This window comes from Podarcis raffonei, chromosome 11, assembly GCF_027172205.1.
Source record: "Podarcis raffonei isolate rPodRaf1 chromosome 11, rPodRaf1.pri, whole genome shotgun sequence".
Lineage (NCBI taxonomy): Eukaryota > Metazoa > Chordata > Lepidosauria > Squamata > Lacertidae > Podarcis > Podarcis raffonei.
In genome coordinates, this window is record NC_070612.1 from 322,312 (window position 1) to 337,297 (window position 14,986).

General features: G+C 54.9%; 1 protein-coding gene across 1 annotated transcript in view; it reads left to right on the forward strand.

Annotated features, from left to right (window-relative positions):
• Positions 1-1,175: 1,175 nt before the first annotated feature.
• The window catches only part of NPR2 (natriuretic peptide receptor 2), a 34,584-nt gene continuing 20,773 nt past the window's right edge, over positions 1,176-14,986 (forward strand). The window contains exons 1-2 of the mRNA XM_053408935.1: positions 1,176-2,039; positions 14,252-14,454. Coding sequence (XP_053264910.1) covers positions 1,271-2,039; positions 14,252-14,454 — 972 coding nt within the window. The 5' untranslated portion in view covers positions 1,176-1,270. The remainder of the gene's footprint in view (positions 2,040-14,251; positions 14,455-14,986) is intronic.

Here is a 14,986-nt window from a genome sequence, read left to right on the forward strand (position 1 = left end):
ATGAAGGGGAGTAGGACTCGAAGCACTGGTTTCAAGAAAGGCGATTCCGACTCAATATCAGGAAGAACTTTCTGGTGGCAAGAGCTGCTCGGCAGTGGAGACGGGGGACTCTCCTGCCTTGGAGGTTTTTAAGCACACGATCATCTGTCATGGATGCTTTAGCCGAGGTTCCTGCACTGCGGGGTTGGACCCCGGGGGTCCCTTCCAACTCTATAATTCTATGTTCTTCCCCATATCTGCGAGTAAGAAGACCCCAAAGGCTTCGGGGCTGCCCTTTCCGCCCACTTTGCCGGGTCTCCGGTGCTCTCCTTGACTGACGCGCCCTAGCGAGGCATCTGAGTCGCCCTCGAGATTTCTTTCCGGAGAGGGCAAGCGAGAGCCAATGGAGAGCCTCGCCTTTGGCCCCTTTCCACCGGCAGCTGCCCGGAGGAGAGGCGCGTCTCCGGCTTCTTCAGCCGCCACCGCAGGCGGGACTCCGCGCACAGCTTCCAAGCGGCTTGGCCGGCGCTCCCGCCCGGTTCCTTCCATCTGGAAGGAGCAGAGCGAACCAAGAGGCTGCTGGATCCGCGGCTAGGACAGAAAGAGAGCCGCGGCCAGCGAGCGAGCGAGCGAGCCGGCCTCTCCTGCGCCGCTAAGAACCCTCCGGAGAGGCCCCGAGGAGGAAGAGCCAGCCCGGCGCCGAGGGCAGCGTGCGCGCTCGGGATAGACAGGGCCGCCGCCGCCGCCGCCGCTCCCTGGCCCGCCCGAGCTTCCCTCGCCCAAGGAGCGCCGGGCCGCGAAGCGAGCAGGACGCTCGAGGGCGAGAGCGCGCGATGGAGGCGTCCGGGCAGCTGCGGCGGAGCCGGCGGGCGGGCCGACCTCCGCCCAGCGGCCGCGTTCAGTAGCAGCGGGCCGGGTCCTGCCCCGGCGGGCGGGATGGAGCCGCGCCCCGGGCCGCCGCCTCTGGAGCGCGGCCGCTGGCCTGGTGGGGCGCCTGGGCTGGCGGCGTCGGAGGACGCGGACGGAGGCACCAGGGGGCGCTGCCCCCCACGTCTGCAGGCGGCTCTGGCACGGCGTCCGGAGGGAGGCGCAGGGTGGGCGGCTGGGGCTGGCCGCGGAGGGGGCGGCCTCTCCTGGGGAGCGCAGGGCGGCCCGGCGGCCCACAGAAGGGATCCGGCGGCGCCGCGGCGGCAGCAGCAGCAGCAGCGAAGCGAAGGAGGTGGTGGCGAGCGGCCCCCGGGCAGCCACGCAGCAGCCCAGCGGAGCAGACTCCCTCCCCGCGCGCCCCGCCATGGCCTCGCCAACGACGTCGCTGCTGGTGGTCGCCGCCGTGGCCCTGTCGCTGTCGGCCGCCTCGTCGGGCCTGGGCGAGGGCGCCAACGGGAGCGCGGCCGCGACGGTGGTGACGGTGGCCTTGGTGCTGCCCGAGCACAACCCCAGCTACCCGTGGGCCTTGCCGCGGGTGGGCCCCGCCGTGCGCCTGGCCCTCGAGGCGCTGGAGCCGGCGCTGCGGGCCGCCGGGCTGTCGATGCGCACCGTCAACGCCACGTCGGAGCTGAACGGCGCCTGCTCGGAGTCGGTGGCGCCGCTCCAGGCCGTGGACCTGAAGCTCTACCACGACCCGGACGTGCTGCTGGGGCCCGGCTGCGTCTACCCGGCCGCCTCGGTGGGGCGCTTCGCCTCGCACTGGGGCCTGCCGCTCCTCACGGCCGGCGCCGTCGCCTCGGACTTCAGCCACAAGAAGGAGCATTACACCACGCTGGTGCGCACCGGCCCGTCCGCGCCCAAGCTGGGCGCCTTCGCGGCCCTCCTGCACGAGCGCTTCAACTGGAGCTCCCGCGCCGCGCTCCTCTACGTCGACCGAAAGACCGACGACCGGCCCTTCTACTTCACCATCGAGGGCGTCTACCAGGAGCTCCGCCACGCCGGCCTCACCGTCGGCTACCACATCTACGCGCCCCGAGACAACGGCAGCAGCAGCAGCAACGCGGGCGGCGCCGCCGCAGACGATGGCGGCGGCCCGGACACCGCCGTGCAGTTCATCCGGGCCAACGGGCGAGGTGAGCGGGTCGCAGCGCTTGGGGGGCCGCCTGCTGCTGCTACTGGACGGGGAGGGGGGCGCGTGTCCCGGGTGCCTGCAGTCCATCCCACCCTCCCACCTCCGTCTGCATGCAACCCACCCCCCCAGCCCCGCTCCGTCTGCTGCCATTTCCCGGCGAGACGGCACCTCCTCCGCTGCCGTCGAGCCTCCTCCGGGCCGGAGATGGAGGTCTCTGTCCCGAGTTGGGCTCTGCGACTCCGAGAGAGGACGGAGGGGGCACTCCTGGACTGGGGGACGACGACCCAATGAGGAGGAACTGCCCTTGTGTGGCCAAGGAGAAATACATGCCCCCCCCGCCCCATCCCCGGGCCACCCACCCATCCAAGGGAACCCGGCTGGAACTATCTCAGCATCTACGAGGACCGCTTGGCAGTTTGGGGGTGGGGGTGGCGCTCGCAGATCCCGAAGCCGGATCGAGCCCTCCACTTTCCGGGCGTAGGCGGGGGGGGGGGGGGGCCGCTGGCCAAGGGCAGCCTGACACTCCTCCTTAATGGATGCGCCAGGAGGCACTTATCGATCCGAGCTGCAGCTGCGGCTGCTAATGGAGCCTCTTCGGCGGCTGCTGTGTCATCGGGACGGGCACGGAGCCCGCCTGGGACAGCCAGGGAGGGAGGCAGGAAGGCGTGGGGCGGGATCAGCCCCCACGGCCAGGCCGGGGGAAGGGGCCTGGCCCGAGCGCCTCTGCCGGACGCCCCCTGGGGCAGACGGACCGGGCGCCGAGGGAAGCGGGCGCAGGAGCGCCGTCGTGCTGTCGGATGCGCCGCGCGCTCGCCTCGCCTCTCCAGCCTCCGCCGCCGCCGCCGCACCTGGCCAGCTGCCTCCGCGGAGCTTTCCGGGGGCGTTTCTGGCGCAGGCCGAGGCCGGGGGGCGCCCTGAGGGAAAAGAACAGCTGCTGCTGCTGCTGCTGCTGCCTCCGCCGGCCCACTCGCCGCCCCTCCGCTCCGGCCGGCTGCCCAGCGAGGACCGGGGGTCGGGTGAGCCGGCCCGGCCTGAGACGGCGCTCCGGGGGCTGGAGGTGCCTTCCAGTGCCGCTGCCTTGGGGCCGCGCTGGGACCCATCTCAGGCCGGCCTTTGTAGGGAAGACCGGGGCAGAGCCAGCCTGCCTGCCTGTCGGGAAGCCGCCGCCTCTCCCCCTTCCAAAGGGGAAAAAGTTTATTGCTGCGTCTTTTACGACGGGAGCTGGAGTGGATTTAAATGTGAGAATTTCAGGAATGTCACACCCCTGGAAGGCCGGCGGAGATGTTTGATGTCTCCTGGCTGACAGTTGCTGGGAGCCCAGAGGAGACGGCGGCCCCGGTTCTCTCTCCCTGCACCAAAAAACAACCCCGAACTGCCGCTGAACTCCTTCGGAGAGAGGGAGCCGAGGGTGGCTTGAGAATGGGGCGGGAGGTTCTTCCCCAGCCCTTCCTGCAGCCACGGGCCGGGCTCCTGTGAGATGGCCAGAGGGCTGCGTTGTGGGGGGAGGCAGAGGGAGGGTCCTGTCCTCTGCTCTTAGGGGACGGGGGTCTGGCCTCTGGGCTTGCTGCCTCTTGCTCTGGTCTGAGGCTCTGCTGGGATCTTCTGGTCTACCTGACCCTTCAGTTGCCCCCCCCCCGCCTTCTCTGAGCAACCCCTCCCCCAGCCCACTTTCCCCTCCCTCCCACTTCATGCTTTGACCCTCAAGCATCTTTCTTATGGCAGGCTTTTGTAAAATCTGCAGCACTCACCTGGGAGTCAGCCTCACTGAGCTGCAGGGGACGTGTGTTCCAATAGACATGCATAGGATTGTGGTTTAAATTAAAAGGGCCTTCAACATTTTCCTCAGAGAATTTGGGAGGTGAGTGCTCTCCCTCAGTCTTCCTGGGGGCTCCACAGCTGTTGCACAGCAAATATTCACCTGGTCTTTGGTCTTCAGCATCAGGGTTTGAAATTCCAAGATTAGGCAGGAGGCAAACAGGGTCTGAGCTCAGTGAGGGCCTGGGCACCTTGGCTGAGTTCTTTTCATCAAGATTGCAGCTGGGGAGGAAAGCGTTAACGCCACTTGTCTTGCCTGCTTTGATCCTGATCATTACTGCCCTCCCCCGCTCCAAGAGGCTGCTATTTACACTGAAGAGAGTGAGAGAACACATTACATGCAAAAACACATTTAATGTCATGTCTGATGTGACCCCAACCTATAGCCTAAAACAGAACTTTCCATGTTGTTAGACATGCATCATTTTGTGACACAGTAATTCAGTTTTACTTGCAAACTGGCAGGCTGCCTGCTCCCTTTCCAGCCCCAGAAGGAGAGGGGGTGGGGAGGTGGTCAGAGGTCAGCGCAGTGCAAGCACCCTGTCAGGCACACCATATTTCCTCTCCCAGTGTGTTTGCACTGCATCAACCTCCCTTCTCCTTCCTGGGAAGCAGCAGCAGGTTGGACACATCTGCGGCTGACTCATCCGGAGACTCCAGGTTGTAGGCCCCAAGGGCGGAGGCAGAGCTGTGAGCTGCAGGCAGGGGCAGGGGGGACCCCTGGAAGGAAGGACTGCCCCCAGAGGAGCCTGTTGCAGCCTGAGCTGAGGCTGGCAGGTTGGTCAGAGCAGGCGGGAGAGCGGAGAGCTGTCATCCGTCATCCCCTCAATCCCTTGTGGCAAATATTCCTTCCTCCCACACTGTGATTTTTATGGCTTAAAGCTGAGGGCTAAATTACATGTTTCATGGGAGATCCATTATTAGCGGGGATATATATATATATATGAGAAACAAGTGGGACCTGCAATGAAGTATGCCAGCCAGTCCCTCGTGCCCTTTCCCAGGGCACTTCATTCCATCTCCCCAACCCCAACCGTCTCTGATACAGGTCAACCAGAACAATCCAGAGAATGGAGCAACCCTCCTTTGCAGAAAGGTTGCAGTGTTTGGGAATTTCTAGCTTGGAGAAAAGAGAAGTAAGAGAGGTGGCATGGTATAGTTATTATTATTATTTAATTATTGAATTTATATATCACCCTATACCCAGGGGTAGAAGTTTATAAAATGATAGCAGGTATCAAGGGAGCGTGGCTGCCTCTCACAATACTGCACAGTGGTACCTTGGTTCTCAAACTGAATCCGTTCCAAAACCAAAGCGTTTCAAAACCAAGGTGCACTTTCCCATAGAAAGTAATGCAAAATGAATTAATCCGTTCCAGGCTTTTAAAAACAACCCCTAAAACAGCAATTTAACATGGATTTTACTAACTAATGAGACCATTGATCCATAAAATGAAAGCAGTAATCAATGTACTGTACTATAAAATAAATAAAACAGTATTGTAGATGATAAAAATTAAAATTATTTTTTTTTCTTACCTGCATTGATGATAGTCATTGTATGGATGGGGGGCTTTTATCCATTTCTGCAGTCTCACAATCCAATCAGTAGCTGAACTGGGTTCCACACAGTCACAAAAACAAATTAACCAAAGCAGCCTCAAAAACAAAAATGCAAAATAAATAGCAAAAACAAAAGCGTCAAACTTAATCCATTCTGGAAGTCTGTTTGAATTCTGAAATGCTCAAAAACCAAGGCGCAGCTTCTGATTGGTGCAGGTGCCCCAGAAACAATAGCCAACAGCCGCATCGAATGTGCGGCTTCCAAAAAACTGTTTGAAAACTGAAACATTTACTTCTGGGTTTTCGGCATTTGGGAACCAAGGTACCAGTGTAACTTGTGGGCCTTCAGTGAAGCTGAATGTTGGAAGATTCAGGAAGGATAAAAGGAAGTCCTTCACACAGTGCTAACAGGCAATGAGAGAAAGTAATGATGGAAAACAATGAGTACACTTCTATTATTGTTTTTATATTCCAGTTTTCTATGTGCATAATGAATTTCATGTTATTCAGCAGCATCGTGTCACAATCCCCCTTCAAACGTGGCCACAGAGTGGCTTGGGAGCCCTCACAATGTTCCCCCACTGCTTTTTGGCTATTGCGATTTCTGGTGTGAGATTTGTGTCCATTTATAGCTTTATTTACTTATCAAAAACACTTGTATACAGTACTGTAGTTTCATAAATTTCAGAGTGGTTTACAACAATGACATATATACAAGAGAAAACACATAACAACTTAAAATCATAGTTCGCCAGCTAACAAGTACAGAAGGTTTTTTTCGGAATTGCCTGTATGAGGCCGGTGGTAAAGAAAAGTTTTCAGCCTCACTCCTGTTGTCTATGCTCTGGTAACCTCTAGGTTAGATTACTGCGATGTGTTATACATTGAGCTGCCTCTGGAGATGGTTTGGAAACTTCAGCTGAAGTGCAGAATTCAGCAGCCAGGTTGCTCACTGGGACAAAACTGTTGACCATATAATGCTGATCCTGGTCTGACTGCAGGTGCAATTCAAAGCGCTGGTTTTGACCTATAAAGCCTTAAACGGCTCAGAACCACAACCCCTCAAGGACCGCCTCTCACCATATAAACTGATCCAGACCCTGAGGTCATCCTCTGAGGCCCTTTTTGGTGTGCCTCTTCCACGAGACACCCCGAGGGTGGCAACACAAGAAGGGCCTTTTCTGCAGTGGCTCCCCACTTGTGGGATGCTCTCCCCAGAGAAGCTCACCAGGTGCCTTCATTATACAGTGGTACCTCAGGTTACATACGCTTCAGGTTACATACGCTTCAGGTTACAGACTCCGCTAACCCAGAAATAGTGCTTCAGGTTAAGAACTTTGCTTCAGGATGAGAACAGAAATTGTGCAGCAGAGGTGCAGCAGCAGCAGCAGAGCAGCAGGAGGCCCCATTAGCTAAAGTGGTGCTTCAGGTTAAGAACAGTTTCAGGTTAAGTACGGACCTCCGGAACGAATTAAGTACTTAACCTGAGGTACCACTGTACAGGTATAGGCATCAGGCGAAAGCATCCCTCTTCAACCAGACCTTGGCTTGATTAACAGCCTTAGGTTCTTTTAAATGTGTTTGTGGAGGGGGGTTATTGTTTTGCTGTTGTCTTTATTATGTATTTTGTGGCTTTATTCTGTATTTTTATCTTGTGAACTGCCTTGAGATCTTCAGATGAAGGGCAGTATACAAATTTAACAACAACAGCAATGTTATTCTGCCCCAGGCCCCAGGGCAGCCCTGTGTAGAGTGCATTTCAGAAATCCAGCCTTTAGGTTGCCAATGCATGGACTATAGTGGTCAGGCAATTCATTCCCTGACCAGTCTTCCTTTTGCACAGAGACGGGCCTCTCTGTCTGGTGCAGAATTGCAGAAGGGCTTTTTATGTCAGGCTGGAAGGTGAGCAAGTGAAGGAGCCCCTGGTGTTCTGGAGTCTGTGATAGTATTGCCGGATCTGGCATGGTGGGCAGAGCTGGCATCTGTGCCTGATGCAGGCGCTGCCCCTGTGTCTGCTTCTCCTCAGATGTGCCTGTTGCTGCTGCTGCTGAGAAGCTGTTTTAGCTTAGGGGGTTATCTGTCAGCAGGCCTGCCCTGGGGGAGAAGATTCGGGTCAAAGGCTGGAGATCCTTGGTGAGGCATTGAAGGGCTTTCAGCTGGTTGCTGGAGGGGACGGCAAGTGGTTCTCTGCCCTTTCTTGCAGGAGGTGACTCCTCTTGGTTCTCTGCCTTTTTCTCTTTCTCAGATGTGTCTTGTTGTCTAAGAAATGCCTGACGTAAATCACCAATAAGTACAATATTATATATCTGGGTCTGAACAAAGGCAATGGCCTCCTGTCGCAATGCAGCTGCCAGTTAACTCAACAACACCAAGTCCCTCACCTGTCATGGTGCTGAAGGCCCTTCATTATTTTGCAGGCTGCCTGGTTCTAACTGAGTTGTCCTTGCCTGGACTTTGCACACTTCATTTCTCTCTCACCTTCCTGCTTACAACCCTCCCTCCCAATGGGTGAGTGAGGGTTTCTGCATCTGATGAAGTGAACTCGAGACCACAAAAGCTTATTATGCCATAATAAATTGGCTAGCCTTTAAGGTCACACAAGACTCTTGAGTTGTTTTTGGTTCCTAGAAGTTGCAGCCACAGAAAACCTCAGTTGTTGCCAGGCCTACTTCTCCTCTTCTTCCTCTGCCTCCTCCATCATAAATTTGCTTAAATTGTCTTGTAAAGCCACCTCTAAGCTAGTCATTTCCACTCCTCTAGCATTTCTTATGCCCAGACCTCACTGCTTAATATACAGTGGTACCTCGGGATACAGACTCTTCAGGTTACAGACGCTTCAGGTTACAGACTCCGCTAACCCAGAAGTAGTACTTCGGGTTAAGAACTTTGCTTCAGGATGAGAACAGAAATGGTGCAGTGGCAGCGGGAGGCCCCATTAGCTAAAGTGGTACCTCAGGTTAAGAACAGTTTCAGGTTAAGAACGGACCTCCAGAATGAATTAAGTTCTTAACCTGAGGTACCACTGTATTCTCATCAGGGCTTTTTTTCAGCTGGAACTCAGCGGAACTCAGTTCTGCCCCTCTCAGGGGGCACCGTTGAAATTATAAGAGAACCAGGGAGGCGTTCATGGTGAGTTCTGGCACCTCTTTTTCTAGAAAAATAGCACTGCTTCTCGTGAGAAAAGGCCACTTGTTCCCACCCTCTGTTTCTCTTTTTCACCCTCCCTTTTATCCCATGTCCCAAGGTCACTCGGGACCCTTGTGGGAGGGGCTTTGTCAAAAGCTTTTGGGAAAGTCCAGGTCTGCAGGGTCTTATCAGTTCACTTCTGTCCACTTGCTTGCTGACACTTGAAGAACTCCAAGGGGTTGGCAAAGAAGGACTTGTCTTGGCTGCAGCCAGGCTGCCATTTCCAAAGCGAGGCTTGTCCTTCTGTATGGTGGACAGCCCTTCATCAAGCTGTCAGTTTTTCTGTGATGGGAGTCAGGCGGGCTTTGATGCCAGCCAGTCCTTTAGCTGAACTCGAATTCCTCTCCCTGCCCGGAAATCTGGAAGGCATGCCTGGACTCTGCCAGAGCTCATCCCAGGCTGCCGGTTCTGGTGCAACCTAATTTCCTGATCTCATTTCCCTTCAATCTGTTTTTGCCTTTGGGAGTGATAATGATTCCCTGCCCCCCCCCCTTCGAGGTGCCAGTTGCTCTCCCACCCTAACCAGATCCACTTGAGACAAAGGCGAGGGAGGGTCTGGCGTCCGAACGGTGCCCTGGGGCCCGTGACTCTTTGCTGGTGTGACAGCGTTGGTGTGCTGCATCAGCGAGGCATGGCCTGCATTCCAGGCAGTGCGGTAGTCGTGCCAATGTGCCGTGAGTGCCCTGGAGGTTGGTCTGCCGCCTGCCCGCTCCTCAAAGGCCAGAGCTGGGATTCGTGCAAAAGGGAAGGTGAGAGAAGGGTGCATTTGGGGCTCCTCTGGGCGACTGTGTGGGCTGCCTGGTGTCCCAGCATCTGCTGCCTCTCCAGCTGTTGCTCAACATCTTTTCCCTGCCAGCTGGGCCAGGTTGGGGCGAGCGCTTCAGGCCTTGGTGGGGAAGGAGGGGGCCGTGCTTCCAGGAGAGGTTTGGAGAGGGCCTTCCTCCCCTCCCCTCCTCTCTGGAGAAGCTGCAACCCACTTTCCTATGGCAGGCAGCCTGCCTGGGCTAGGGCTCCCCCCATCATGTGCCACGCAAGGAGCCGCCCCCTCCTTCCTGTAACTGGAGCTGCCTGGTGGGGCCCTCTGTTTCCAATTACGGAGCCAGGCAGAAGGTGCTGGAATCCGGGAACCTGCAAATTCTTTCGCCACAACCGCAAACCCAAACATGTTTTTGTGCTGTTTCTTCTCGCTGCCTCGGCTGCGCCAGGGCTGCTCCTTCGCCATAACCTTGGAGTCGGGAGAGGATGGCACGACCTGGACCGTGGTCTGGGCACAGCAGTGGGGCCGGGGGTCTGAGCTTGACCCCTGGGAAGACGGAGGCACTTGGGGGGGGGCGGTTCCCATGTCCAGAGATTTCTGTCTTTGCTGCTGGAGGCTCAGGTAGCCTCAGTGGCTTGGAGTGACTTTCACCAGGTGCGGCTGGTCTGCCAACTATGGCCTTTCTTGGGCAAGGGAAATTTGGCCATGGTGATACATGCATTGGTAGCCTCAATGTGCTCTGGGTGGGGCCGGCCTTGGGCCTGGTCTGGAGGCTGCAGCTGGAGCAAAAGGCTTGACTGTTGATGGGGTCAGATGATTACCAGCTCATCAGGATCCAAAGCTTACATTGACTGCCCATGCGCCACCAGGTCAGGGTCAAGCATCAGCCAAACAGATTGGATCACACACATCCTGCTCAGTCCCTGAGGTCCTGAGTGGAGTCACTGTCCCTGGTCCCCCAGGACTCATCTGTGTGAAGCTAACTCCCTCCCCGTTGAGGTCAGACAGGCCCCCTCCCTGGGGCAGACCCTCCAAGTCTCCCTATGTTTCCAGGACAGGACTGGATTTACAGAAGCCCTCCCGGTTTCTGATTTGACCCCGGAATGTCCCGCTTTTCCTTAGGACGTCCCTATTTTCTTCAGAGAAATGTTGGAGGGGATGGAGTTCTGGGACCCCTGAGCCAAGGAGATAAGTAACTATACAAGCCTTTGAAGACTTCTGAAGGCAGTCCTGGATAGGGAAGAGTCTTAGTGTTTTAAATGTTTTATTACGTTTTTATATACAGTATGTTGGAAGCTGACCAGAGTGGCTGGAGCAGGGTATAAATACTAAAAATATCAGTATTATTATGGAATAGGACGTCCCTATCTTCATTGGAGAAATGTTGGAGGGTATGATGTTGAACCTCCAGAGCCTACTGAATGCCTTTTTTTTAATTTATTCCAGCTGGCTTTTTAATTGAATTCTGATGTGAAACGTTTAAGTCATTTTTAGTCTTATTGCATTGGGTCTCTTGTACGCTGCTTAGAGATGACTGTGATTAGGTGGAATACAAATGGTTGAAACAAACAAAGGCCAGGCAGCCAGAGATTTGTGGCAGCCCTCTCTCCAAGCCCCGAGGCTCACGGGGCTCCTCTCCTTCCAGTGTGATGTGCCCTTAAAAAGGCTCCCACCTTCAAAAAGCTGTCAGGCCAAACCTGACAGATAGCTCAGTGCCTGGGTGGAAGACCCCCTGGGACCCCCTCCCTGAAGTGCCATGATATGGGACAGAATGTGAGGAAGGAAATCACATGATCAAGGGCTTGGAGCAAGTCTTCTGTGAGGGACTGTTAGAAGATTTGGGGCTTTTTCATTTACAAAGAAGGGCCAATAAATGGTAACATGACCAAGGCGTGCACAATTATGAATGGTGGTGAAGATTCTCTTTCTCTAACTCACCCAATGAAACTGAAGGCTGGAAGATTTGGGAGAGACAAAAGGAATTGGCACTTCTTCACAGGGTGCATGGTTCAATTGCTGCAAAACTTAATGATGGCTTTAAAGAGGGATTAGACAATCTGGGACGCGGGTGACACTGTGGGTTAGACCACAGAGCCTAGGACTTGCCGATCAGAAGGTCAGTGGTTCGAATCCCTGCAATGACGGGGTGAGCTCCCGTTGCTCGGTCCCTGCTCCTGCCAACCTAGCAGTTCAAAAGCACATCAAAGTGCAAGTAGATAAATAGGCACCGCTCAGGCAGGAAGGTAAACAGCGTTTCTGTGCGCTACTCTGGTTCGCCAGCAATGGCTTAGTCCTGCTGGCCACATGACCCGGAAGCTGTACGCCGGCTCCCTCGGCCAGTAAAGCGAGATGAGCGCCACAACCCCAGAGTCGGCCATGACTGGACCTAATGGTCAGGGGTTTCTTTACCTTTAGACAATTGGGGGGGGGGGGACAGGCTATCGGTGGCTTCTATCCATGCTTTGCTTCCCCTTTTGGAGGGAGAAAACTCTGCATACTGGGATTCCCAAGGAGTGGGAGTGCTCTTGTGCTCAGACCCCATTTTCAGGTTCCCCATAACGGGCACCCCTGTGGGGAAGAGGATGCTCGAGCAGGTGGCCCCCCTTGGGCCTGATCCAACAGGCTCTTCTTGGAAACTGCAGGAGGAGAGAGTTGCTCTTGTGCCCCCGGGTCCTTCTTGCCGGCTTCCTGCAGGCCACGGTGATGGTCAGCCACGGTGAGATGGCCACCGTGGTCAGCCACAGTGAGAACGGGATGCTGGACTAGATGGGCCATTGGCCTGATCCAGCAGCCCCCTCTTCTGTCCTTATGAGTCAAGCCATCTGAGGAGCTGACGCCAGGCAAGGCAGCAGGCATGGAGAGGGTCTCCCTGTCAGAGGGTCTTAGCCGGAGGCTGCAGCAGCCCGGCCTTGTGGTCTATGCTTCTGGGCAGGTGGTGTGAAGGGAGCTGGGGTTAGGCTGTCCTCTCTGGGTACCCCGAAATGGGGGATTCTGTGGGAGCAATAAATAAGAGCAGGATAGCCTGACGGAAGCAAACCCTCAGCCCCACAGCCCTCCAGGAGCAGCAAAGAACCGCTCAGGAAGCACTTCAGACGCCCTTGCTCTTGAGGAACAATGAAATGGAAGGACTCCTGGCGCCTCCTTGTACAAAGACAGCCGACCTTTAAGGACCAGATGCTGGGAGAGTCTGTGCCCTGACAGTGACTCGAGGAGGAGGAGGAGGGTGGCGGCCTGGACAGACCTGATCTGCTGCTGCAGCAAAATCATTCCTAGGTTATAACAAGAGGGAAAACCGTTAGTTTGTAGCTGAGTACAGTGGACCCTTGGTTCTCAAACTTAATCCGTTCCGGAAGTCCGTTCTAAAACCAAAGCGTTCCAAAACTAAGGCGCGCTTTCCCATAAAAAGTCATGCAAAATGGATTAATCCATTCCAGACTTTTAAAAACAACCCCTAAAACAGCAATTTAACATGAATTTTACTATCTAACAAGACCTTTGATCCATAAAATGAAAGCAATAATCAATGTATTGTACTATAAAATAAATAAGACAGTATAATACATGATAAAAATTAAAAAATTTCTTACCTGTACTGATGATAGTCATTGTTTGGATGGGGGGCTTTTATCCATTTCTGCAGTCACACAATCCATCAATCAGTAGCTGAACTGGGTTCCACACAGTCACAAAAACAAATTAACCAGAAAAGCCTCAAAAACAAAAACGCAAAATAAATAGCAAAAACAAAAGCGCCAAACTTAATCCATTATGGAAGTCCGTTTGACTTCCAAAATGTTCGGAAACAAAGGCACAGATTCTGATTGGTGCAGGTGCCCTGGAAACAATAGCTGACAGCCACATTGGACGTTCAGCTTCCCAAAAATGTTCAAAAACAGCAACACTTCTAGGTTTTCGGCCTTTGGGAGCTAAGGTGTTTGAGTACCAAGGCACCACTGTACAGAAATGCAGGTGCCTTTAATCCAGGGGTCAGCAAGGTTTGCCTCGCCTGGGCTGCTTCACTCCAGCTGACATCCCTCCGTGGGCCCGACTGTGTGCGTGCCTGTGATTCCCGCTCTCTGCGTCCACATAGAGGCCATTTCTGGCATCACGGAAGTGAGCCCTTGCACCATGCTGCACCGGTTTAGCGCAGTGTGGGGGGACTCTCCGAGAGGAAGGCTGGGTTCAGGGGGGGCTCGTGGGCCAGTTAAATGACCCCCGTGGCCCGTGGGCCGCTTCTGGTCCATCGGCCCTAGCTTGCCTCCCCCTGCTTTAATCCTTTCCTCCTTTCACCTGGTGAGGTGTGCCTTTGTTCCTTTTGTGTGTGTCTTTGAGAGGGACCTCTTTGGCAAGAGAGGGCTTGTCTCTGTTAGGATACAGTTCCGTTCCACCTTAAAAGGGTACAGGCATGACTGCTGTGTGTCACATCCCTGTTTACTTCCAGCACAGATCTGCTGGGAACTTTCGTTTGTATGTTGCTTTTGCTTTTAGCTGTTTTGCTGGAGACGAAGGGAAGCAGACATGTTTTTTTCTTTGTTCCTGCTGCTGAATAAAATGCTGTAATATACTGCTTACACATGGCTCTGTCTGCCTCTTCTGCTGTGAGAAGATTTATTCACTCTGCTGACAGAACATGCACAGGTCTCTAAACATATCTGAGGCTCGTGTCGCTGATTGATGCTGTTCCAAGGGAGACCGGGGATCGTCCGGCTGCCGGCCGGTGGCTGGAGCCAGCTGGGGACCTGCCTGATGCCCCCGTCTCCCCGGCAATATCCCAGCAGTCTCCAGGTGTCCATCCTGCCTGTGGCTGCCTTGCGTTTTGGGGGCGTCTCCTGGGGACAGGGCTCCCCCTGCCTCTGCCTGAGCCCCCTCCCTCTGTGCGCTTCCTCCCTCAGTCATCTACATCTGTGGGCCGCTGGAGATGCTGCACCAGATCCTGCGCCTGGCGCATTACGAGAGCATGACCCTGGGAGACTACGTCTTCTTCTACGTGGACGTCTTTGGAGAAAGCCTGCGAGCCGAGGGCAACCGGGAAGCGGGCAAGCCCTGGCAGAGCAAGGAGGGCCAGGACCCAGGAGGCCTCAAGGAGGCCTTCCGAGTAAGTCCAGCGGCAGGGGGGCGGGGGACCAAAGAATCATAGAGTTGGAAGGGACACCCTGAGGATCATCTAGTCCAACAAGAAGATGTAGGGCATGATGAAGGCTGGTCCTGGGGCTTCAGGGCCTTCTCAGGAGGGAGTCCAATGGGCGCATTAGATGATATGACTTAATCTTAAAGACAAGAGTACCTCTGAGCAGGCACAGAGGGCTCTCTTCCTGGTGCTCTAAGCAAGGCCAGCTGTCTTCTGCTGCCTATCTGCAGTTTTGGACCAGTATGAAGTAAGCAGCACACAAAACACTACCAAACTATTCTACGTTCTAAATCTTATATTAATAGTCCAAAAATTGAGAGAACAAGCTACAAAATCTACTACAACAGCCACAAACAGAAAACTCATTCAAACTGTGTCCAAAGGGAAGATTCAGTCTTTAAAGTTCCTTTAGCCAGGTTCCTGTAGATATCAACAAAGGTAAGTTTGATCAAACGAAGTGTCGGCAATGTTGTCCTCAAGGGTTAGATATCAGTGATCC